We start from the raw sequence: 27,291 nt of genomic DNA on the forward strand, positions 1-27,291 counted from the left end.
AGATGTGGGGAGGTTAAAGTCACCCAGAACTGTGAGAGGTGAGCCATCCTCAGGAAAGGAACTTATCAAGGCGTCAAGCTCATTGATGAACTCTCCAAGGGAACCTGGAGGGCGATAAATGATAAGGATGTTAAGCTTGAAAGGGCTGGTAACTGTGACAGCATGGAATTCAAATGAGGAGATAGACAGATGGGTCAGGGGAGAAAGAGAGAATGTCCACTTGGGAGAGATGAGGATTCCAGTGCCACCACCCCGCTGGCTCGATGCTCTAGGGGTATGCGAGAACACGTGGGCAGACGAGGAGAGAGCAGTAGGAGTGGCAGTGTTATCTGTGGTAATCCATGTTTCCGTCAGCGCCAGGAAGTCTAGGGACTGGAGGGTAGCATAGGCTGAGATGAACTCAGCCTTGTTGGCCGCAGACCGGCAGTTCCAGAGGCTGCCGGAGACCTGGAACTCCACGTGGGTCGTGCGTGCTGGGACCACCAGGTTAGAGTGGCAGCGGCCACGCGGTGTGAAGCGTTTGTATGGCCTGTGCAGAGGGGGGAGAACAGGGATAGACAGACACATAGTTGACAAGCTACAGAAGAGGCTACACTAATGCAAAGGAAATTGGAATGACAAGTGGACTACACGTCTCGAATGTTCAGAAAGTTAAGCTTACGTTGCAAAAATCTTATTGACTAAAATGACGAAAATGATACTGTACTTCTGGCTGGTGGAGTAGGCTAGCTAGCAGTGGCTGCGTTGTTGACTTTGTTTGAACGTGTAGCTGGCTAGGTAACCTCAATAGTTTCAGTACTACACCTTGTCATGATACAAAAGCAACTATGTAGCTAGCTAACATAACACTAATCAAGACGTTCCTTTGTAATGTATTTAGTTTCTACAATGCTGCTCGTCGGTAATAGTTGGCTAGGTTTGGAAAAATGGCGTCGCGGGGGACGAAAATAGCTGGCTAGCTAACCTCGATAATTACTCTAAACTACACAATTATCAAGCTATGACAAAGACAACTATGTAGCTAGCTAGCTAACACTGCACTAGTCAAATCGTTCCGTTGTAATGTATTAGTATCTACAGCGCTGCTAGTCGGTAACGGTTGGCTAGCTAGCAGTGGGTTTGATGATGACTAGGTGTGTTGACTAAGTCTGGAGTCTGGACAACGGCGTCGTGTCGCGGCGCGGATGGCTAGCTAACCTCGATAATTACTCTAAACTACACAATTATCTTAGATACAAGGACTGCTTGGCCCTCCTATGTTGAACATAATAAACGGCTCTCTATCCACCGGATGTGTACCAAGCTCACTAAAAGTGGCAGTAATAAAGCCTCTCTTGAAAAAGCCGAATCTTGATCCAGAAATTATAAAAAACTATCGGCCTATATCGAATCTTCCATTCCTCTCAAATATTTTAGAAAAAGCTGTTGCACAGCAACTCACTGCCTTCCTGAAGACAAACAATGTATACGAAACGCTTCAGTCTGGTTTTAGACCCCATCATAGCACTGAGACTGCACTTGTGAAGGTGGTAAATGACCTTTTAACCTCTATGGGCTAAGTGGGACGCTAGCGTGCCACCCGTGGTGCACTCCATCAACAGCAGGTGCATTTCAAGAGCGGCAAATTTGAATCCAAATAAATGTCAAAATTCAAATTTTTCAAACATACAACTATTTTACACCCTTTGAAAGATAAACATCTCCTTAATCTAACCACGTTTTACGATTTCAAAAAGGTTTTACGGCGAAAGCATAAATTTAGAGTATGTTAGGACAGTACATTTACAAGAGTTGTGTGTAATGTTTTGTCAAGTCAAAGACAGGGTCACCAAAACCATAAAACCAGCTAAAATGATGCACTAACCTTTTACAATCTCCATCAGATGACACTCCTAGGACATTATGTTAGACAATGCATGCATTTTTAGTTCTATCAAGTTCATATTTATATCCAAAAACAGCGTTTTACTATTGCATTGATGTTGAGGAAATCGTTTCCCTCCAATAACCGGCAGTCAAGTCAGCGTCACAAATTAAATAATTAAAATTAGAAAACATTGGTAAAATATTATATTGTCATTTAAAGAATTATAGATTTACATCTCTTGAACGCAATCAACTTGCCAGATTTAAAAATAACCTTACTGGGAAATCACACTTTGCAATAATCTGAGCACTGCGCCCAGAAAAATACGCGTTGCGATACAGACTATGTTGGGGAGATCTAAAATCGAAAATACTATGTAAATAATCCATTACCTTTGATTCTCTTCATCAGATGTCACTTCCAGGTATCACAGGTCCATAACGAATGTAGTTTTGTTCAAAAAAGCTCATCATTTATGTCCAAAAATCTCCGTCTTGTTAGCACATGATCTAAGCCAGCCGGACTTCTCGTCATGAACGAGGGGAAAAAATATATTTCCGTTCGTTCAAACATGTCAAACGTTGTATAGCATAAATCATTAGGGCCTTTTTTAACCAGAACATGAATAATATTCAAGGTGGACGAATGCATACTCTTTTATAACGTATTGGAACGAGGGTACCCAACATGAACTCGCGCGCCAGGTGTCTAATGGGACATCATCGTTCCATGGCTCTTGTTCGGTCAGATCTCCCTCCAGAAGACTCAAAACACTTTGTAAAGGCTGGTGACATCTAGTGGAAGCAATAGGAAGTGCCAAAATATTCCTCAGCCCCTGTGTTTTTCAATGGGATAGGTTTAAAGTCAATACAACACATCAGGTATCCACTTCCTGTCAGAAAATGTCTCAGGGTTTTGCCTGCCAAATGAGTTCTGTTATACTCACAGACACCATTCAAACAGTTTTAGAAACTTTAGAGTGTTTTCTATCCATATATAATAAGTATATGCATATTCTAGTTACTGGGTAGGATTAGTAACCAGATTAAATCGGGTACATTTTTTTATCCAGACGTGCAAATGCTGCCCCCTAGCCCTAACAGGTTAATGACGTCAGACCGAGGCTCTGCATCTGTCCTCGTGCTCCTAGATCTTAGTGCCGCTTTTGATACCATCGATCACCACATTCTTTTGGAGAGATTGGAAACCCAAATTGGTCTACATGGACAAGTTCTGGCCTGGTTTAGATCTTATCTGTCGGAAAGATATCAGTTTGTCTCTGTGAATGGTTTGTCCTCTGACAAATCAATTGTACATTTTGGTGTTCCTCAAGGTTCCGTTTTAGGACCACTATTGTTTTCACTATATATTTTACCTCTTGGGGATGTCATTCGAAAACATAATGTTAAATTTCACTGCTATGCAGACGACACACAGCTGTACATTTCAATGAAACATGGTGAAGCCCCAAAATTGCCCTCGCTAGAAGCCTGTGTTTCAGACATAAAGAAGTGTATGGCTGCAAACTTTCTACTTTTAAACTCGGACAAAACAGAGATGCTTGTTCTAGGTCCCAAGAAACAAAGAGATCTTCTGTTGAATCTGACAATTAATCTGGATGGTTGTACAGTCGTCTCAAATAAAACTGTGAAGGACCTCGGCGTTACTCTGGACCCTGATCTCTCTTTTGAAGAACATATCAAGACTGTTTCAAGGACAGCTTTTTTCCATCTACGTAACATTGCAAAAATCTGAAATGTTCTGTCCAAAAATGACGCAGAAAAATTTATCCATGCTTTTGTTACTTCTAGGCTGGACTACTGCAATGCTCTACTTTCCGGCTACCCGGATAAAGCACTAAATAAACTTCAGTTAGTGCTAAATACGGCTGCTAGAATCCTGACTAGAACCAAAAAATTTGATCATATTACTCCAGTGCTAGCCTCCCTACACTGGCTTCCTGTTAAGGCAAGGGCTGATTTCAAGGTTTTACTGCTAACCTACAAAGCATTACATGGGCTTGCTCCTACCTATCTTTCCGATTTGGTCCTGCCGTACATACCTACACGTACGCTACGGTCACAAGACGCAGGCCTCCTAATTGTCCCTAGAATTTCTAAGCAAACGGCTGGAGGTAGGGCTTTCTCCTATAGAGCTCCATTTTTATGGAATGGTCTGCCTACCAATGTGAGAGATGCAGACTCAGTTTCAACCTTTAAGTCTTTACTGAAGACTTATCTCTTCAGTACGTCCTATGATTAAGTATAGTCTGGCCCAGGAGTGTGAAGGTGAACGGAAAGGCTGGAGCAACGAACCGCCCTTGCTGTCTCTGCCTTGCCGGTTCCCCTCTTTCCACTGGGATTCTCTGCCTCTAACCCTTTTACAGGGGCTGAGTCACTGGCCTACTGGTGTTCTTCCATGCCGTCCATGGGAGGGGTGCGTCACTTGAGTGGGTTGAGTCACTGACGTGGTCTTCCTGTCTGGGTTGGCGCCCCCCCCTTGGGTTGTGCCATGGCGGAGATCGTTGTGGGCTATACTCGGCCTTGTCTTAGGACGGTAAGTTGGTGGTTGGAGACATCCCTCTAGTGGTGTGGGGGCTGTGCTTTGGCAAAGTGGGTGGGGTTATATCCTGCCTGTTTGGCCCTGTCCGGGGTATCATCGGATGGGGCCACAGTGTCTTCTGATCCCTCCTGTCTCAGCCTCCAGTATTTATGCTGCAGTAGTTTATGTGTCGGGGGCTAGGGTCAGTCTGTTACATCTGGAGTATTTCTCTTGTCTTATCCGGTGTCCTGTGTGTATTTAAATATGCTCTCTCTAATTCTCTCTTTCTCTCTTTCTGTCTTTCTCTCGGAGGACCTGAGCCCTAGGACCATGCCTCAGGACTACCTGGTATGATGACTCCTTGCTGTCCCCAGTCCACCTGGCCGTGCTGCTGCTCCAGTTTCAACTGTTCTGCCTGCGGCTATGGAACCCTGACCTGTTCACCGGACGTGCTTGTTGCACCCTCGACAACTACTATGATTATTATTATTTGACCATGCTGGTCATTTATGAACATTTTAACATCTTGACCATGTTCTGTTATAATATCCACCCTGCACAGCCAGAAGAGGACTGGCCACCCCTCATAGCCTGGTTCCTCTCTAGGTTTCTTCCTAGGTTTTTGGCCTTTCTAGGGAGTTTTTCCTAGGGAGTTTTTCCTAGCCACCGTGCTTCTTTCACATGCTTTGCTTGCTGTTTGGGGTTTTAGGCTGGGTTTCTGTACTTTGAGAATATCAGCTGATGTACGAAGTGCTATATAAAAATTAATTTGATTTGATTTGATTTGACCGCAAAGACAACTATGTAGCTAGCTAACTAACACTAACACTACACTAATCAAGTCGTTCCGTTGTAATGTAATAGTTTCTACAGTGCTGCTAGTCGGTAGAAGTTGGCTAGTTGGCTAGCTAGCAGTGTTGACTACGTTAGGAGGACGAAAATAGCTGGTTAGCTAACCTCGATAATTACTCTAATTACTCTAAACTACACAATTATCTTTGATACAAAGACGGCTATGGAGCTAGCTAAGAAGAATTGCTCAGATCAAACAAATCAAACCGTTGTAATGTAATGAAGTGTAATATTACCTGTGGAGCGAAGCGAAGTGTGACTACTCCCTCTCAAACCGGAACAGGACCGCAATACAGACAGCTCTGGGTGTTAAGTCTGCGTACGCGGTCGGCTGGAGACAGCCTAGCCCTGCCAAACTGCATCGGCTCGGGAAGAGGAAAATCGGCAGTCTTCGGAGGAGAAAATCGGCAGTCCTCGGGTTAGCTCGGATCCTCTTGGGAACGAAGACGCCAAGGACTTCCGGAGTTCATCGGATGCAAGGTGGGATCCTTGAGTGAGTGATTGGGACCGCAATCAGACCTCTTCTCCCTCCTACGTTCCCGTAGCCGACCATCGATCAGGATGGTTAAAGCGATGAGTGAGTCGAGATCCGTCGGTAGTTCCCGGGCTGCAAGCTCGTCCTTTACTTCCTCCGATAATCCGTGCAGGAACGTGTCAAACAGCGCTTCCGGGTTCCAGGCACCCTCTGCTGCTAGCGTGCGGAAATCCACCACATAGTCTGCCACACTGAGGGAGTCCTACCAAAGCTGAAGTAACTTCCAGGCAACCTCTCTCCCGGACACCGGAGCCTCAAACTTTTCTCACTTCCGCCACTAATATCTCCAGACTGAGGCAGACAGGAGATTGTTGCTCCCACACCGCCGTGGCCCAAGTGACTGCCCTCCCAGACATCAGCGTAATAATGTATGCTGTCTTTGAGCGGTCTGAGGGGATTCGTAGAAGGCTGCAACTCGAAAACAGGGAGCACTGGGAGAGAAAGGACCGGCAGGTTCTGGAATCTCCATCGTAGCGCTCCGGGGGAGGTAAGCGGGGTTCCCGGAAAACCGAGTGGTCAGGCGGGCAGGTACAGGGTGAGGACAGGCAAGGGTCAAAAACCAGGAGGATGGGAAAAGAGAGACTGTGGAAAACCAGGAGCTGACACAAAAACGCTGGTTGGCTTGACAAACAAGACAAACTGGCAACAGACAAACAGATAACACAGGAATAAGTACCCAGGGGATAATGAGGAAGATGGGCGACACCCGGCGGGGGGTGGAGACAAGAACAAGGACAGGTGAAACAGATCAGGACGTGCACTTTCTGAATGCACTGTATATTGTTGCAAGTAGGATATTTAATGTATTTATGTTAGAAATTTCAGATGTAAGCCTGTGTAATTAGATTGTAAGGAGGAATATTTATTTAAGCTCTAAATAGTCATCCACTCAAAACAGTAAACATGCATTGATAATAACCAATAATAGGTGGCGACTTCAACCATTTATGAGCATGTAGTGCCTTTTGCTTCCAAAAAAACGATTCTCCCACAATGCTTTGGTTCTGACGTCAATTTGCAGTTGGTGAGAAGCAACTGCAGAAATTTCCAGTCGACTGCAGTCGAAAGTTCATGACCTTTGATCACATGGTTATTGTAAAGGTCATGCAGTCGACATGTTTTATAATTTTTTTTATTTGACCTTTATTTAACCAGGTAGGCCAGTTGAGAACAAGTTCTCATTTACAACTGCGACCTGGCCAAGATAAAGCAAAACAGTGCGAAAAAAAACAACAACACAGAGTTACATATGGGACAAACAAACGTACAGTGATTAACACAATAGAAAAATCTATGTACAGTGTGTGCAAATGTAGTAAGATTAGGGAGGTAAGGCAATATATAGGCCATAGAGGCAAAATAATTACAATTTAGCATTAACACTGGAGCGGTAGATGTGCAGATGATGATGTGCAAGTAGAGATACTGGGGTGCAAAAAATAAATACATAAATAACAATATGGGGATAAGGTAGTTGGGTGTGCTATTTACAGATGGGCTGTGTACAGGTACAGTGATCGGTAAGCTGCTCTGACAGGTGATGCTTAAAATTAGAGAGGGAGATATGTCTCCAGCTTCAGTGATTTTTGCAATTTGTTCCAGTCATTGACAGCAGAGAATTGGAAGGAAAGGCGGCCAAAGGAGGTGTTGGCTTTGGGGATGACCAGTGAAGTATAACTGCTGGAGCACGTGCTATGGGTGGGTGTTGCTATGGTGACCAGTGAGCTGAGATAAGGCGGGGCTTTCCCTAGCAAAGACTTATAGATGACCTGGAGCCAGTGGGTTTGGCGACGAATATATAGCGAGAACCAGCCAATGAGAGCATACAGGTCGCAGTGGTGGGTAGTATATGTAGTCACAAGTCGAACAATTTATACCCATAATGCAACACACTTTGAAAGGCGGTGACCAACGTCAACATCTTGACAAAAGTGATCCGCTCGAACGCGCCCATTGTGTATTGTATTGACAAGATAGTCAGTGACCACTCTAACAAAGTTTCCACTAGTTACCACAGCCACAAAGAATTGGCTATATCATAAAAATTAATGAAAACAAAAATGTGCTTTTTGATCTAAATTTAATTTTAGATTTAGGGTTAAGGTTAAAGTTAGGGTTAAGGTTAGGTTTAAAATCACATTCTAAGAAGATAAATGATAGAAATAGGTGGGGTTCCTCAAAATGGGAATCCTGGAAGTTCCATGGCAGAAATAAGCTAAAGAGGGGTTGGAACCCAGTGTAAATCAGTGATCCCTCGCAACACATCAAACCAATCAAATGCCTTGCTTGCACGGAGCTCCAAAGGTGCTCACCAGATTAGTGCCATAGGAGCAAACAATGCGTGAGGACTAAACATGTCAACAAAACAAGCACTGGTGACAAAACATTTTAGAACATTTGCAGCACACTGGTTTTCACAGCATTTCTCTGTTATTTCGTGATGAGCTGAAGCTGCAGCAAGAGGGTGGAAAGTCTACAATGCTGGCCATATCAATATTTTTATTTGGGTGTTTCTGATGTGATTTTTGTCTGTAAAGGCTAGCATGAGGGACAAGAAGTAGATAGCCACAATGAGGTTTGTTTTGAGAAAAGTCAGCTAACCTTGTAAACTACCTAGGTATAACTAACTAGCTAGTTACTAACTAGTTACATTTCTCTCACGATTATAAAGCCAACAAAATGTTAATAAAAATATATATTATTGATCTTAAAGGTTGACTGTGTTATCCCAGTTGCTAGCTTTTCCAGGGTCAGTGATACACAGAGCAAACTCCGCTGTTAACAATCGGCCTGAAAGAGGACGTGTGTCTATATTGACCCCACGGACAGTGAGGAGGATGGTTAGAGTGGCCAAAAAAATCTCCAAGGGTCACAGTTGGAGAATTGCAGACGTTAGTTGGATCTTGGGGTCAAAGTCTCTAACTATGATCAGAAGCCACCTACGTAACCACAAGTTGTTTGGGAGGGTTACCTTAAAAAAGCCTTTGCCATCAAACAACAAACTCAAGTGCCTACAGTTTGCCAAACATTAGCAGACCTTTCAATGGGACCAGGTTCTATGGTCAGATGAGACCAAAATATAGTTTTTTGGAAACAAACACCAGAGGGGGGTTTGGTGTAGACAGAAAGATGTTCATGCAGAAAAGTACCTCATTCCCACTGTGAAGTATGGTGGTGAATCTTTAATGTTGTGAAGCTGTTTTTCTTCCAAAGGCCCTGGACAACTTGTTAGGATACATAGTATCATGGACTCCAAGTACCAGCAGATATTAAATCAAAACCTGACTGCCTCTGATAGGAAGCTTAAACTGGGCCTTGGTTGGATCTTCCAGCAGGACAATGAACTTAAGCACACATCAAAATCAACACAAAAATGGTTCACTGACCACAGAATCAAGGTTTTGCCATGGCCATCCCAGTCCCCTGGCCTAAACCCCATAGAAAACCAGTGGGATGATCTGAAGAGGAGAGTCCGCAAGCGTGGACCTCGGAATTTGAAGGATCTGGAGAGATTCTGTATGGAGGAATGGTCTCAGATACCTTGCCATGTTTTCTCCAACCTCATTACGCATTATAGGGGATGACTCAGAGCTGTTACCTTGGCAAAGGGAGGTTGCACAAAGTATTGAATGAAGGGGTGCCAATAATTGTGGCACACATATATTTGAGAAAAATATTTGTTTTATGTTAAGAATTTATTTTTTATTTAAATTATTTTACTTTAATTAAAAGTTAAATTTTTGTGAATATTTTGAATGAAAGACCAAGAGGATAAACAATAAATACACATATAAGGGTGCCAATATTAGTGGAGGGCACTTTATATACAAAGTATGCAGATACCGCTTCAACTTAGTGGATTTGGATATTTCAGTCACACCTGTTGCTGACAGGTGTATAAAATCCAGCACACAGCCATGCAATCTCCATAGACAAAGATTAAGTAGTAGAATGGCCTTACTTAAGAGCGCAGTGACTTTCAATATGGCACCATCATAGGATGCCAACTTTCCAACAAGTCAGTTCGTCAAAGTTCTGCCCTGCTAGAGCTGTCCCAATCAACTGTTATTGTGAAGTGGAAACTTCTAGAAGCAAAAACTGCAAAGTGGTAGGCCACACAAGCTCACAGAACGGGACCGCAGAGTGCTGAAACACACAGCTCGTAAAAATCATCTGTCCTCGGTTGCAACACTACCGAGTACCAAACTGGATCTGGAAGCAACTTCAGCTCAATAACTGCTTGTCGGGAGCTTCATTAAATGGGTTTCCACACAAGCCTAAGATTACCATGCGCAATGCCAAGTGTCGGCTGGAGTAGTGGCTCAGAGGTCTAAGGCACTGCATCTCAGTGCAAGAGGCGTCACTGCAGTCCCTGGTTTGAATCCAGGCTGCATAACATCCGGCCGTGATTGGTCAGTCCCATAGGGTGGCGCACAATTGGCCCAGCGTCGTCTGGGTTTGGTAGGGGTAGGCCATCCTTGTAAATAAGAATTTGTTCTTAACAGAGTAGCCTAGTTAAATAAAGGTTAAATAAAATATTTTAAAAAGCTTGCAGCCATTGGACTCTGGAGCAGTGGAAACACGTTCACTGGAGTGATGAATCACGTTTCACCATCTGGTATGTTTGGAATAATGGTTTGGGCTAGGCCCCTTACATTCTAGACGATTCTGTGCTTCCAACTTTGTGGCAACAGTTTGGGGAAGGCCCTTTCCTGTTTCAACATGACAATGCCCCCGTGCAAAAAGCGAGGTCCATACAGAAAGGGTTTGTCAAGATCGGTGTGGAAGAACTTGACTGGCCTGCACAGAGCCCTGACCTCAACCCCATCGAACACTTTGGGGACCCAGGCCTAATCGCCCAACATCAGTGCCTGACCTCACTAATTCTCGTGGCTGAATGGAAGCAAGTCCCCGCAGCAATATTCTAGTGAAAAGCTTTCCCAGAAGAGTGGAGGCTGTTATAGTAGCAAAGAGGGACCAACTCTATATTAATGCCCACTTTTGTATATATAGTGTATTTTTTTATTTAACCTTTATTTAAATAGGCAAGTCAGTTAAGAACAAATTCTTATTTACAATGACGGCCTACACCGGCCAAACCCTAACCCTGCTTATTATTTATTGTTTGATGATATAACTAGTTAGAAACTTGAAGAAATGTGCACTAGTCTAGTATTGACATAGTGTAACAAGCTGTCAATGGTGATTTTGAATAGGCAAACAGTAAATGTGTCAGTTTTCAATAGTAATTAAAGGGTTTATGTAGGAAATGAAAAGGGATCAGGAGCAATTCAGTAGTGACAACACTACCCACACAAATGGCAGTATAAATTCAATAGAGATTGAGTAAGCATAATAGTGAACATGTAGGAATTTTGTTGGTATGTGAAGGTTTGGGCAACTCCAGTCCTCGGGGGCTTGATTGGTGTCTTTGATTGGTGACTTTTTCCCCAGCCCCAGCTAACACACCTGTCTCCAATAATCAACTAATCATGATCTTCAGTTAAAAATGCAATTAGTTTAAATCACCAGTAGGTTTGTATAGATCTTGTGAAGTAGTGATTAAGTAGTACTCTTTCATGAGGGTGGGCGTTAGGGCTAAATAACATTAGTGGAGGAACCCGCACTAACGCCCTGGATCAGAGCTAGGGCGTTAAAATAACATTAGTGGAGGAACCCGCACTAACGCCCTGGATCAGAGCTAGGGCGTTAGGGCTAAATAACATTAGTGGAGGAACCCGCACTAACGCCCTGGATCAGAGCTAGGGCGTTAGGGCTAAATAACATTAGTGGAGGAACCCGAACTAACGCCCTGGATCAGAGCTAGGGCGTTAGGGCTAAATAACATTAGTGGAGGAACCCGCACTAATGCCCTGGATCAGAGCTAGGGCAGGCACAGCTCTGCTTGCTACTCATCAATAGAAGTGATGCTGCATGACTAACATGTTACGTCTTCCAACATCAACTCAGACAACGGCTCCTTGTCAAGAATGAGAAAATAACTGAAGTAGTTCAACAGAACTTATGTACGGCAAATGTTTTTGGCACCATTCCTTTCCCAACTCTTCCATTTGAGTGTCAGCAAAATAACCTGCTACTGAATTCTTTCCCATGAATGCAAGAATGTAGGCCTTTAGGCTACCAGTGTTTGTGCTACTGCGATCATCAGCTGTCAACCATATCATTGCCCTCTTCCACTCTCATAATGGAAAAAACAAAGCAATCGCCATAGAATCATTACAAAATCAGTTTTATTATAGGGTGTAAAAAAGGAACATGAAATCAATTAGAATGTTGGTTGAACCATTATAAATGCCCACACAGCTTTTAGGCGAGTGTGACTATATGTACAATAAGAAAAAGAGATACAATTTGTGCACTTTACCGCATGCACCCCTCCATCCCTCACTATCCATCATATTTTCACATACAGTGGCAAGAAAAAGTATGTGAACCCTTTGGAATTACCTGGATTTCTGCAAAATTGGTAATCAAATTTGATCTGATCTTCATCTAAGTCACAACAACAGACAAACACAGTCTGCTAAAACTAATAACACACAAATTATTGTATTTTTCTTGTCTATATTGAATACATAATTTAAACATTCACAGTGTAGGTTGGAAAAAGTATGTGAACCCCTAGGCTAATGACTTTTCCAAAAGCTAATTGGAGTCAGCTAACCTGGACTCCAATCAATGAGACGAGATTGGAGATGTTGGTTAGAGCTGCCTTGCCCTATAAAAAAAACCTCACAAAATGTGAGTTTGCTATTCACAAGAAGCATGAATGTGAACCATGCCTCGAACAAAAAGAGATCTCAGAAGACCTACGATTAAGAATTATTCACTTGCATAAAGCTGGAAAGGGTTACAAAAGTATCTATAAAAGACTTGATGTTTATCAGTCCACTGTAAGAAAATTGTCTATAAATGGAGAAAGTTCAGCAATGTTGCTACTCTCCCTAGGAGTGGCTGTCCTGCAAAGATGACTGCAAGAGCACAGTGCAGAATGCTCAATGAGGTTAAGAAGAATCCTAGTGTCAGCTAAAGACTTACAGAAATCTCTGGAACATGCTAACATCTCTGTTGACGAGTCTACGATACGTAAAACACTAAACAAGAATAGTGTTCATGGGAAGACACCACGGAAGAAGCCACTGCTGTCCAAAAAAAACATTGCTGCATGTCTGAAGTTTGCAAAAGTGCACCTGGATGTTCCACAGCGCTACTGGCAAAATATTCTGTGGACAGATGAAACTACAGTTGAGTTATTTGGAAGGAACACACAACACTGTGTGTGGAGAAAAAAAAGGCACAGCACACCAACATCAAAAACTCATCCCAACTGTAAAGTATGGTGGAGGAAGCATCATGGTTTGGAGCTGCTTTGCTGCCTCAGGGCCTGGACAGCTTGCTATCATCGACGGAAAAATGAATTCCCAAGTTTAGCCTAACATTCTTCTGCAAAATGTCTTGATATCTGTCCGCCAATTGAATCTCAACAGAAGGTGGGTGATGCAACAGGACAACAACCCAAAACACAGAAGTAAATCAACAACAGAATGGCTTCAACAGAAGAAAATACGCCTTCTGGAGTGGCCCAGTCAGAGTCCTGATCTCAACCCGATTTGAGATGCTTTGGCATGACCTCAAGAGAGCGGTTCACACCAGACATCCCAAGATTATTGCTGAACTGAAACATTTTTGTAAAGAGGAATGGTCCAAAATTCCTCCTGATAATTGTGCAGGTCTGATCCGCAACTACAGAAAATGTTTGGTTGAGGTTATTGATGCCAAAGGAGGGTCAACCAGTTATTAAATCCAAGGGTTCACATACTTTTTACACGCTGGTATGTGAATGTTTACACGGTGAGTACAATAAATATATGAAAACGCATAATTGTTTGTGTTATTAGTTTAAGCAGACTGTGTTTGACTATTGTTGTGACCTAGATGAAGATCAGATCAAATTTTATGACCAATTTATGCAGAAATCCAGGTATTTCCAAAGGGTTCACATATTTTTTCTTGCCACTGTAATATCCCCCGTTTTCTGACAATTCCTTTGCTACTCCAGAAGCTAGTTTCCACACCTGCACCAAAAGTCCTCGCTCCCAGGCACCTCTATCCAATCGGAGGTAGAGGTCTCTGTTATTACCATCAGCCAATCAGAGGGCTGTCTCAGCCAATTACAAGCCAGTGTCTGTGTCAAACGGCACCCTATTCCTTATATAGCACACTACTGTTGACCAGAGCCCTATGGGCCCTGGTCAACAGTAGTGCACTATAAAGGGAATTGTTTGCCATTTGGGACACACCCAGAGTCTCAGTGCGGGGACTATGTGCTGGCGCCGGGGGAGTCTGAGCAATCCATCTTCATCCCGGCTTCCAGCAAGATGGGGGAGGCGGAAGAAGAGGAGGGAGGGAGCACGCCACTCTTACTTTCCAGAGAGGAGGAGGGGAGGGACACCACAATGTACTTCTGGAGAGGTCGCGACCCCCCCAGGCCGCCGGCCCCTCCAGACTCCAACTTGACCAGAGGCTGCAGCGTGGAGGTAGCGCTGGCGACCGTGCTGGTCACTGAGGAGGAAGTCCGAGTGATCACCTGAAGTAAAGGAGAGGGGAATATTACATTACACATCACCACTACTAGGGCATCTAGATAATGACTTTTTTTAGAGAAACTTAAATGTTTATCAAAAAGTGAATGTATAGGATATCAATGACTGTATATTAAATGTTTATTTACGACCACACCTTATACAGCACCAGTCAAAAGTTTTGAACACACCTTCTCATTCCAGGATAAAAAAATAAAAAAAGTTAAACTATTTTCTACATTGTAGAATAATAGTGAACACATCAAAACTATGAAATAGCATGGAATCATGTAGTAAACAAAGTGTTAAACAAATCAAAATAGATTTTAGATTCTTTAAAGTAGCCACCCTACCCTTGATGAACAGCTTTGTATTCTCTCAACCAGCTTCATGAGGTAGTCACCTGGAATGCTTTTCCAACAGTCTTGAAGGACTTCCCACATATGCTGAGCACTTGTTGGCTGCTTTTCCTTCACTCTGCGGTCCAAGTCATCCCAAATCATCTCTCGGTTGAGGCCGAGTGACTGTGGAGGCCAGTTCATCTGACGCAGCTCTCCATCACTCTCCTTCTTGGTCAAATAGCCCTTACACAACCTGGAGGTATGTTGGGTCATTGTCCTGTTGAAAAACAAATGATAGTGGAACTAAGCGCAAACCAGATGGGATGGCGTATCGCTGCAGAATGCTGTGATAGCCATGCTGGTTAAGTGTGCCTTGAATTTGAAATAAATCACAGACAGTGTCACCAGCAAAGCACCATCACACCTCCTCCTCAATGCTTCACTGTGGGAACCACACATGCTGAGATAAAGCGTTCCCCTAGTCCGCATCTCACAAAGACGGCAGTTGGAACCAAAAATCTCAAATTTGGACTCATCAGACCAAAGGACAGATTTCCACCGGTCTAATGTCCATTGCTTGTGTTTCTTGGCCCAAGCAAGTCTCTTCTTCTTATTGGTGTCGTTTAGTAGTGGTTTCTTTGCAGCAATTTGACCATGAATGCCTGATTCACGCAGTCTCCTCTGAACAGCTGAAGTTAAGATGTGTCCGTTACTTGAACTCTGTGAAGCATTTATTTGGGCTGCAATTTCTGATGCTGGTAACTCTAATGAACTTATCCTCTGCAGCAGAGGTAGCTCTGTGTCTTCCTTTCCTGTGGCGGTCCTCATGAGAGCCAGTTTCATCATAGCGACTGCACTTTCTATGACTGCACTTGAAGAAACTTTAAAAGTTCTTGAAATTTTCCGGATTGACTGACCTTCATGTTTTATAGTAATGACGGACTGTAATTTCTCTTTGTTTATTTGAGCTGTTCTTGCCATAATATGGACTTGGTCTTCTACCAAATAGGGCTATCTTCTGTATACCACCCCTACCTTGTCATAACACAATTGATTGGCTCAAACTCAATAAGAAGGAAAAAAATTCCACAAATGAACTTAACAAAGCACACCTGTTAATTGAAGGTGACTACCTCATGAAGCTGGTTGAGAGAATGCCATTAGTGTGCAAACCTGTCATCAAGGCAAAGGGTGGCTACTTTGAAGAATCTGAAATATAAAATATGTTGATTTGTTTTACACTTTTGTGGTTACTACATAATTCCATATGTGTTATTTCATAGGTTTGATGTCTTCACTATTATTCTACAATGTAGAAAATAGTAAAAATAAAAAGCCTTGAATGAGTAGGTGTGTCCAAACTTTTGACTGGTACTATATGTAAATCTAGGAGGACAGAGTGAATACTATTTATGCTCTTAAATACAATAGTCTTTGTTACTATTTCAAAGAAAACAAAAACAACAAAACTGCTGTCCACAATACCTGCTGGGTGGACGATGCCCCTGAGCTGGTTGCCATGACGATGTACTTGGTTGACGGGGGCGATGGCTGTGTTGGGGTGCCTGGTCGGGTGGACATGAGGGTGAGGGAGCTGGATACCTTAATGATGCTGGGGGTACGGGACCCCCCTGACCCTCCTATTCCGCTCTGAGACACTGTTAGGGTGGGCCGAGGCTGCAACATAGAAACAGAACTTCAGATTGGGTTTTGTTATGTTACTAAACACTAACAGGATGAAGTTGCTGATATTGTCAGTCAATATCAGCGTTGAAGTCAATTCCAACTTTGTTTTTCAATGAAGAGAATTGGAATTTAAGTTTACTTCTTGAACTGACTGAATGTACATATTTGTTACACCGACATTTACCTAACACTAAGCTGGGTCAATAGATGTTTGACGTCCATGTGCCCTACCTGTGTGATGGTGAGTGTGGTTCTGTTGACCTGCTGGGCCTGTAGTGCTGCCTGGGCCCTGGCCTTGACCACATGAGAACACAGCATGGGCCCAAGGTAACCGTAGTCTGCCCGGTACTGCTCCACGTTGTCAGGCAGGGGACGAGTTTTAGCGATGACGCTGGCACAGTGTTTCTGAGAGAGAAGAAGATATTAGTCAAGTATCTCTGTATCTCTCACAGATGGGTATATTAAAGTCACAGACGGGCCTTTAAAGGCCAGTTTCCTGGACACAGATTAAAAAGCATTACATTTTACATTACCTCATTTAGCAGACGCTCTTATCCAGAGCGACTTACAAATTAAAGCATGTTTTAAGTCCAGAACTAGGTTTCCTCTGTGTCTGGGAAACTGGCCCTAAATGTACTGGATGAAGAGGTGTCTATAATACTGTATGTTGTCTATGGTCTTATTTGTGGTAACAAATCAGGTACATGAGAATAAAACAAACATGTTCTATCATAAAGAGGCATTGAGTAATAATGAGTAGAACAATAAGTTTGGCTCCTCACCAGTAAAAGGCTTTGGACGTGGTCTGCTCCTATCTTATCGATGTTGGAGACAACAGGTCCATCAGACACTGCTTTGATACGAGCTCCTTCTACAGTGAGCCTGGGCAGGATCAACGTCTTGATCACCTGGAGAGAGTGAGAAGAGGGAGGTAGATAGAAAGAGAGGGGAACATAAAATTCAACATACCATTTTGTGAATTCTTGGTTGGTGAGCGGATCCCAGACCTCACAACCATAAAGGGCAATGGGTTCTATAACTGATTAGGATCTGGCTAAAAATACTTGAATCAGTTGTAGAACCCACTGCCTTTTATGGTTGTGAGGTCTGGGATGCGCTCACCAACCAATAATTCACAAAATGGGACAAACACCAAATTGAGACTTTGCATGCAGAATTCTGCAAAAATATCCCCTGTGTACAATGTAAAACACCAAATAATGCATGCAGAGCAGAATTAGGCAGATACCCGCTAATTATCAAAATCCAGAAAAGAGCCGTTAAATTCTATAACCACCTAAAAGGAAGCGATTCCCAAACCTTACATAACAAAGCCATCACCTACAGAGATGAACCTGGAGAAGAGTACCCTAAGCAAGCTGGTCCTGCGGCTCTGTTCACAAACACAAACAAACCCCACAGAGCCCCAGGACAGCAAAACAATTACACCTAACCAAATCCCGAGAAAACAAAAAGATAATTACTTGACACATTAGAAAGAATTTACCAAAAAACAGAGCAAACTGGAATGCTATTTGGTTCTAAATAGAGAGTACACATTGGCAGGATACCTGACCACTGTGACTGACCCAAACTTAAGGAAAGCTTTGACTACCGTAATTTCCGGACTATTGAGCGCACCTGAATATAAGCCGGACCCACTGAATTAAAAAAAATATATATATTTTTTACATAAATAAGCCGCACATGTCTATAAGCCGCAGGTGCCTACCGGTACATTGAAACAAATTAACTTTACACAGGCTTTAACGAAACACGGCTTGTAACAAAAATAAATAGGCTTTAACGAAACACGGCTTGTAACAAAAATAAATAGGCTTTAACGAAACACGGCTTGTAATAAAAAATTAAAAATTTGCATTAAGCTTTAGTTGTCTTTTTGCACTGAGTCAATTCCTCACGCTGCTGTTTCCAACGTCTTATCATCGACTCATTAAGACCAAGCTCCCGTGCAGCAGCTCTATTTCCTTTTCCAACAGCCAGATCAATCGCCTTAAACTTTAAAGCTGCATCATATGCATTTCTCCGTGTCTTTGCCATGATGAGGGTGACAAAATGACTACCGTAATCAAAATGATGGGAAGTTTGAGAGCGCTCAATTTAATCTAAACAGTAAACAGAAAAGTTGTTTGACCTTAACCCGTTCGGTAATTTCATTGGTCTAATGAAAGCTTCATGCCGCCCAAAAACTGAGCACATCACAGAATGTGTTTTTGGAAAAAAAAAATTGAAAGCGGGAAAAATCCATATATTAGCTGCGTCATTGTTTAAGCCGCGAGGTTCAAAGCGTGGGAAAAAAGTTGCAGTTTATAGTCCGGAAATTACGGTACGTACAGACTCAGTGAGCATAGCCTTGCTATTGAGAGAGGCCGCCGTAGGCAGACCTGGCTCTCAAGAGAAGACAGGCTATGTGCACACTGCCCACAAAATGAGGTGGAAACTGAGATGCAGTTCCTAACCTTTGCCAAATGTATGACCATATTAGAGAAACATAATTCCCTCAGATTACAAAGACCCACAAATAATTAAAAAACAGATCCAATTTGATAAACTCCCATATCTACTGGGTGAAATATGGAGCGGTAGGGTAGCCTAGTGGTTCGAGCATTGGGCCAGTAACCGAAAGGTTGTCAGCTCGGGATTTGATCTAGCAAGGTAAAAATCTGCCGTTCTGCCCCTGAACAAGGCAGTTAACCCACTGTTCCTAGGCTGTCATTGAAAATAAGAATTTGTTCTAAACTGACTTGCCTAGTTAAATAAAGGTTAAATAAAACAATACCACAGCTGCAAGATTTTTGACCTGTTGCCACAAGAAAAGGGCAACCAGTGAAGAACATGTTTATGTATTTATGTATTCACTTTAACTATTTGCACATCATTACAACAGTGTATGTAGCCACAATATGACATTTGTCATGTTTACTGTCCAATGGCGGCGAGCTTTACACCACTCCAGCCGACGCTTGTCATTACGCATGGTGATTTTAGGCATGTGTGCGGCTGCTCGGCCATGGAAACCCATTTCAGGAAGCTCTTGACTAACAGGTCTTGTGCTGACATTGCTTCCAGAGGTAGTTTGGAACTCGGTAGTGAGTGTTGCAACCGAGGACAGACAATTTTATCGTGTTACGCACTTCAGCATTCGGTGGTCCCGTTCTGTGAGCTTGTGTGGCCTACCACTTCGCGACTGAGCCATTGTTTCTCCTAGATGTTTCCACTTCACAATAACAGCACTTACAGTTGACCAGGGCAGCTCTAGCAGGGCAGAAATTTGACGAACTGACTTGTTGGAAAGGTGGCATCCTATGACGGTGGCACGTTGAAAGTCACTGAGCTCTTAAGTAATGCCATTCAACTGCCAATGTCTGTCTATGGAGATTGCATGGCTGTGTGCTCGATTTTATACACCCGTCAGCAACGGGTTTGGCTGAAATAGCCAAATCCAGTAATGAGAAAGGGTGTCCACATACTTTTCCCATGCCAATAAGGCACTTTGAATTGGAGAGAGAGAAAGAGAGAGAAACACTATGGGGTGAGGACATTTCTTCAAGTGTGCAAGAGACAAAGGCACAACTCACGTCAGGTCCTAGTTCAGACAGTCCAGCGATGCAGCCGTAGCGTGTCGTCCACTGAGTCTTGTCATCCAACCAGCTCTGAGAGAAAGAGATGGAAGGTGATGTTCATGGCTAATAATAATAATACCACCACTTGTTGTCTCAATCCCAGTATCCCGTGTGTTTGCAACGCCAGGGTTGTGGGTTCGATTCCCACTGGGGACCAGTACGGAGAAAAAAAATGCATGAAATGTATGCATTCACTACTGTAAGTCGCTCTGGATAAGAGCGTCTGCTAAATGACTAAAATGTAAATGTAAATGTTTAATGAAATGGTGTTAATTTATTTTTCACAAAAGTCACACACACACCCTTATAAGTAGAAGTTGATGAATCGGATGCGTCATACCTTGGTGAAGGTCTTGGTGATGCGTGACTGGATGTTGTTGGTGGTGGTGCTGAAGGTCTTACAGCTCTGGGCCATCAGACGGGCAGCGAAGTCCCTCAGAGCCCAGTGGTTGTCCACGTCAGGCCGCAAACACAGCTGCTTACTCACTATACACGTCACCACCGCTGGGATCAACTCATGCAGCTAGACCACGACCAGGGAACCAAGAGAGGGACACAATGTGTTATGATCAGCACTGAGTTGAGGACTGTCTGTATTGAAATACTCTATCAAGTTTATTAGGATTATATTAGGATTTGGTTTTCAGTTTGTGTGTAATATTGATCTGCGTCATAGTTCAGTTTAATGCGTTTTGATTTCATTTTCAGTTTACTTTGTATGATTTTTAGCTGTGTTAGAATTTGACAGAATCTGAGTCATGGCGGCTCTTACATATTTCTCTAAGTAGAGTGTGGGGTTGTCCATGAGGGCCTTGACCATCCTCATCAGGTAGATGAGCAGGGCCAGGTTGTTCTGCACCACGTTCACACGGACCTACAGGACAAGAGAAAGACGTAAGAGAAAAACAAGTTAAAGGTAACAGCGTCATGATCCCTACTGCACTGAGACACCTCAGCATCACCAGGATTGTATTCATTAGATACCAAGCAGAATAAAGATGTATTGAAACAGGGAGGCACTATTTGGTAACAATATTTTAGGTTTTTGTTGAAAAAATGTATTGAATGTAATGTAACCTTTTATATTGCGTGCCCTAATGAACACAACCCAGCAGAACAAGATATAGGAGGGTAGATGGCAGGTGAGAGCAGGGCTAAATAAAACAATCTCACTGATAACTTAAAGTTAGGAGTATCAGAAAATGTTTTTGTTTTATTGACTGAGATAAAGCCTATATGAATTCTAGCTACTTTTGAAGCACATGTTGTGCTCGAGAAATGAATATTTAACACTGTTAAAACACGTTTATTATAAAAGCTAAGATGTTGATACAAATATCTGTCATTTAATAAATAAAGTCATTTGTGGAATATTAGGTTTCTACATTGTGTGAAATCACAATTTTCCTATTGGGATGTATTACATTGAAAATTGTACACTGTCTCTTTAAAAAAGTAATGTTTGTGATAATGAAATGCAAGAGATCTGTCATTCATTGCTATGATCATTATTGTTGCAATCCCCTCTGGACTTATTGTACTTTTTAAGGATGTGGCCAAATCTATGCCCGCTTCTTTACCATCTCTTGATCCAGCTGACTCACCAGTGGGCAAGACATGTTTCTCTCCTACTGTTTTTAACAACAATTATTTAAATATGATGTTTCAGTCCCATAGGTCAAAGTATCTTTCTGGAATGGTCTTTTAAGAAATATTAATTGGAAAAATGTTTAGTCTCTTTCTCAGAAGTTTAGGAACTAATAACACTTTTGTGGCGCGATGGGTAACGACGCTTCGTGGGGTGTCAGTTGTTGATGTGTGCAAGGGTCCCTGGTTCGAGCCCAGGTTGGGGCGAAGAGAGGGACAGAACGTACACTGTTACATTGATGCTGTTGACCCGGATCATTGGTTGCTGCGGAAAAGGAGGAGGTCAAAAGGGGGGGTGAGTGTAACCGATGTGAAATGGCTAGTTAGTTAGCGGTGGTGCGCGCTAATAGCGTTTCAATCGGTGACGTCACTCGCTCTGAGACTTGAAGTAGGGTTTCCCCTTGCGTTGCAAGGGCCGCGGCTTTTGTGGCGCGATGGGTAACGATGCTTCGTGGGTGTCAGTTGTTGATGTGTGCAAGGGTCCCTGGTTCGAGCCCGGGTTGGGGCGAAGAGAGGGACGGAACCTACACTGTTACACACACATGAACAAGGGAACGTTGTAGGCCTTTTCGGAGAGCCTGTTTCTATACTGCCCTTGACTTTGGTGCAGGGCATGTGATATTCATAGCCTCTTTGTCGCAAAACTCCCTGATCTTCTCAAAAAGTACGGAGTCAGGTGTTGTTGCCAGTCATAGCTTTCCACCAGCACCGAATCATCCTCCAGTCCAACATCACTAACGTTACACACAGTTCATACACACATGTTAATGTTAGCTAGCAAGCCAGCTATCTAACCTCAGCTAACGTTAGCTAGCTAACAGCAAGCTTTAACTTGGGGTCTTTTCTTTAACAGTAGACATGTAATGTTAATGTTAGCTAGCTAAACATTGAACTATCATCCCAAACCATAGAGTAATAGCAATACAAACCGATTTTCATAGCTAGCCAAATAGGTTCAGTTAGCTAGCAAGCCAGCCATCGAACTTCAGCTAGCGAGGTAACAGCAAGCTTTAACTTGCAATGAAATCAACTTTGACAAAATTAGAAATGTATAATATCAAACTGTAACTAGACTCTTACCCGTATACATGGATGAAAGCTTCACGGCAGACTGCAACCCCTTTCATTAAATAAGACGTCCTGTGTCATTTCTGTTAAATGTATGTACAGCTTGCTTGGCCCATTGTTTTTGTGTCAAGTCACTCTGGTTCACACTGACCATGTGCAATGCCATAAGAAGCATCTTAAGCATTAGCCCCCACCCAAACTCTGACCATTTTACTCGCCCTAACAGAGCTGGTTAGGCTGTTATCATGTTATCCAGAGCATTGGTGACTGTAACTGTGCTCCTGGCAAAAATTGAATTATGCTATTTTGCCGACTTTACTGACACTGGCCATGTTCAACTGGTGTTGAGCATTCGTAAATTCATCAGTTATTCTGTGCTCTAGTACACTTAGAGGAGAGTGATCTGAAACAGTTGTTGCAGTGATGTTCTATTGAAATAGATTTTTGCATACTGGAGTTTTTTGTTAAGTTTTAATACGCAACACCTTTAAAAATGTTGTGACTTGCGACATACGCCTAGTTTCCTGAAAAGGCTCACATTTTAGAAATGAGCTGCTCACAGGATCTTGATAAACTGTCTCTGATGTGTTGAGCATTGATTGATCAAAAGCTTGCGCACCCAGTAGGTCTCCAGAATGAGGGTTGATCACGTTTCATACAGTTGCCTAAGAGGTATTCTACTTTTGGTGGGTGCCTTATTCTACGACAGGACATGGGATCCGAGAGCAGCATCCCAATGTCGATATTACGCTTGCTTTTTTATATGTACAGTACCAGTCAAAAGTTGACACCTACAGTCGTGGCCAAAAGTTTTGAGAATGACACAAATATACAGTTTCACAAAGTCTGCTGCCTCAGTTTGTATGATGGCAATTTGCATATACTCCAGAATGTTATGAAGAGTGATCAGATGAATTGCAATTAATTGCAAAGTCCCTCTTTGCCATGCTAATGAACTAAATCCCCCAAAAACATTTCCACTGCATTTCAGCCCTGCCACAAAAGGACCAGCTGACATGTCAGTGATTCTCTCATTAACACAGGTGTGAATGTTGACGAGGACAAGGCTGGAGATCACTCTGTCATGCTGATTGAGTTCGAATAACAGACTGGAAGATTCAAAAGGAGGGTGGTCCTTGGAATCATTGTTCTTCCTCTGTCAAACATGGTTATCTGCAAGGAAAAACGTGCCGTCATCATTGCTTTGCACAAAAAGGGCTTCACAGGCAAAGATATTGCTGCCAGTAAGATTGCACCTAAATCAACCATTTATCGGATCATCAAGAAATTCAAGGAGAGCGGTTAAATTGATGTGAAGAAAGCTTCAGGCCGCCCAAGAAAGTCCAGCAAGCGCCAGGACTGTCTCCTAAAGTTGATTCAGCTGTGGGATCAGGGCACCACCAGAGCTTGCTCAGGAATGGCAGCAGGCAGGTGTGACTGCATCTGCACGCACAGTGAGGTGAAGACTTTGAGAATGGCCTGGTGTCAAGAAGGGCAGCAAAGAAGCCACTTCTGTCCAGGAAAAACATCAGGGACAGACTGATATTCTGCAAAAGGTACAAGGATTGGACTGCTGAGGACTGGGGTAAAGTCATTTTCTCTGATGAATCCCCTTTCCGATTGTTTGGGGCATCCGGAAAAAAAGCTTGTCCGGAGAAGATAAGGTGAGCGCTACCATCAGTCCTGTGTCCTGCCAACAGTAAAGCATCCTGAGACCATTCATGTGTGGAGTTGCTTCTCAGCCAAGGGAGTGGGCTCACTCACAATTTTGCCTAAGAACACAGCCATGAATAAAGAATGGTACCAACACATCCTCCGAGAGCAACTTCTCCCAACCATCCAGGAACAGTTTGGTGACGAACAATGCCTTTTCCAGCATGATGGAGCACCTTGCCATAAGGCAAAAGTGATAACTAAGTGGCTCGGGGAACAAAACATCGATATTTTGGGTCCATGGCGAGGAAACTCCCCAGACCTTAATCCCATTGAAAACTTGTGGTCAATCCTCAAGAGGCAGGTGGACAAACAAAAACCCACAAATTCTGACAAACTCCAAGCATTGATTATGCAAGAATGGGCTGCCATCAGTCAGGATGTGGCCCAGAAGTTAATTGACAGCATGCCAGGGCAGATTGCAGAGGTCTTGAAAAAGAAGGGTCAACACTGCAAATATTGACTCTTTGCATCAACTTCATGTAATTGTCAATAAAAGTATTTGACACTTATGAAATGCTTGTAATTATATTTCAGTATTCCATAGTAACATCTGACAAAAATATCTAAAGACACTGAAGCAGCAAACTTTGTGGAAATTAATATTTGTGTCATTCTCAAAACTTGTGGCCACAACTGTACACATTCCAGGGTTTTTCTATATATTTTTTTATTAATTTCTACGTTGTAGAAAAATAGTGAAGACATCAAAACTATGAAATAACACATATGGAATCATGTAGTAACCAAAAAACATTGTTCAACAAATCTAAATATATTTTTCTTCAAAGTAGCCACCCTTTGCCTTGATGACAGCTTTGCACACTCTTGGCATTCTCTCAACCAGCTTCATGAGGTAATCATCTAGAATGAATTTCAATTAATAGGTGTGCCTAAGTTATTTTGTGGAATTTCTTTCCTTCTTAATGCCTTTGAGCCAATCAGTTGTGTTGTGACAAGGTAGGGTGGTATACAGAATACAGCCCTATTCACTAAAGGCGTTAGTCATACAAAAGATTCCAGATTGCCTTTTCCGATCGCTCATCATCTTCAACCATCATGGAGTCGATGGCTTGAATAGTCTCGCTGGAAATGGAATACCACGGTAGATGCTGTGTTTTTGGTTGATTGCCAGGCGGCATTGGTGGAGAGTCAGGCGGAGAGCGACCTGTTTAAATGATATGAGGAAAAAATATTCCATTTTATTTGGAATGGCAAGCCAGACAAAATTAAAAAGGGCCTATTGTCTCACCCCATGGTCAAGAATGGCCTTTATCTCTATTACAACTGCTCACTTTTGGCTATTTGAAAACAAAATAATCTCAAAAATATAGTTATTTTTTAAACAAGGACTTGAAAATGAGATTGTGAACTCTGCAAACAACGTTTCCAGTCAGAGAATGAGAACAGTAAATGACTAATTAAGCCATCCACCCATTATGGGCTACTAGCAGGACAAAAAAACTCTTGCCAAGGAGGGTAGGGGGAGAATTGTATCATTACGGATTTATGTTTTCAGTTGATGCCAAACAAGTTCGATTGGGTTTAAATCAGGAGACCTACATGAAAAGATGAAAAATATATTTTTAGATGTACTGTAGTTCTACCGTAGGTGTTGTAGGCCTTTTATTCAACTACATAAAGGTCTACTTACTCTGCTGGCGTCTTGACCCAGTTTATGCCCTCATTTGCAATGCAAACCCTGGCGGCAGTGTGTTAGGACTGCAACCACCAGAGGACTTGAAACTGACCCGGGATGGATCCCGAGGAAAATGTTGCTTCTTCATCAACATCTTTATGCTTTCGTTAATAAAATAATGATAAAAATACTCTCGGCAGCTTTGATCCATGCCTGAGCCTGCAGGACGCAACGTTCTTTGTTTGTCAGATGAATCATTGGGTCGAAACTACAGCACAGTACAAGAGAACACACATGGTTAATGTTCTGAAAAAATAAATATATTGGTCATGGTTCCCGCGTGGAGCAGCGGTCTAAGGCACTGCATCTCTCACTGCATCTCTCACTGCATCTCTCACTGCATCCTGAAATGAGCCTCCAGCATGACAATTCCACCAGTCATACTGCTCGTTCTGTGCGTGATTTCCTGCAAGACAGGAATGTCAGTGTTCTGCCATGGCCAGCAAAGAGCCCGGATCTCAATCCCTTTGAGCACATCTGGGACCTGTTGGATCGGAGGGCTAGGGCCATTCCCCCCAGAAATGTCTGGAAACTTGCAGATGCCTTGGTGGAAGAGTGGGGTAATATCTCTCAGCAAGAACTAGCAAATTCTAGTGCAGTCCATGAGGAGGAGCTGCACTGCAGTACTTAATGCAGCTGGTGGCCACACCATATACTGACTGTTACTTTGATTTTGACGACCCATTTGTTCAGGGACACATTATTCCATTTCTGTTAGTCACATGTCTGTGGAACTTGTTCAGTTTATGTCTCAGTTGTTTAATCTTGTTATGTTCATACAAATATTTACACATGTTAAATTTGCTGAAAATAAACTCAGTTGACAGTGAGAGGATGTTTTTTTTTTTTGCTGAGTTTATATAAAATGTGTCTTACAGAGCCTTTCCATAAGTCCACTCAAGTTCCTTCAACTGTCTTCTGACTGTGATTAGAGCGATGTTGATGTTGTTCCGTGATGCCAGCAGATTCCAGATGGCCTTTGCCGATCGCCCATCACCTTCAACCATCAGTGAGTCGATAGCTTGAATAGTCTTGCTGGAAATTGTAATGAAAAGCACTATACAAAGTAAATGTATTTATTATGGTCTGACATGT

The 27,291-nt window shown here is 42.7% G+C and overlaps 1 protein-coding gene across 2 annotated transcripts in view; it reads right to left on the minus strand.

The window, feature by feature from the left end:
• Window positions 1-13,466: 13,466 nt before the first annotated feature.
• LOC106602816 (transcription initiation factor TFIID subunit 6) overlaps window positions 13,467-27,291 on the minus strand; it is a 64,829-nt gene continuing 51,004 nt past the window's right edge. Inside the window, exons 9-15 of one of the 2 annotated variants that reach the window (XM_014195707.2) lie at window positions 20,842-20,943; window positions 20,410-20,592; window positions 20,025-20,099; window positions 17,208-17,333; window positions 16,657-16,830; window positions 16,225-16,416; window positions 13,469-14,403 (exon numbers count right to left, since the gene is read on the minus strand). In XM_014195707.2, coding sequence (XP_014051182.1) covers window positions 14,137-14,403; window positions 16,225-16,416; window positions 16,657-16,830; window positions 17,208-17,333; window positions 20,025-20,099; window positions 20,410-20,592; window positions 20,842-20,943 — 1,119 coding nt within the window. In that variant the 3' untranslated portion in view covers window positions 13,469-14,136. Of the gene's footprint in view, window positions 14,404-16,224; window positions 16,417-16,656; window positions 16,831-17,207; window positions 17,334-20,024; window positions 20,100-20,409; window positions 20,593-20,841; window positions 20,944-27,291 lie in introns of both variants that reach the window. The other variant, XM_014195708.2, reaches the window with a different exon arrangement.

Source organism: Salmo salar, chromosome ssa04 (assembly GCF_905237065.1).
Source record: "Salmo salar chromosome ssa04, Ssal_v3.1, whole genome shotgun sequence".
In the NCBI taxonomy this organism is placed as follows: domain Eukaryota; kingdom Metazoa; phylum Chordata; class Actinopteri; order Salmoniformes; family Salmonidae; genus Salmo; species Salmo salar.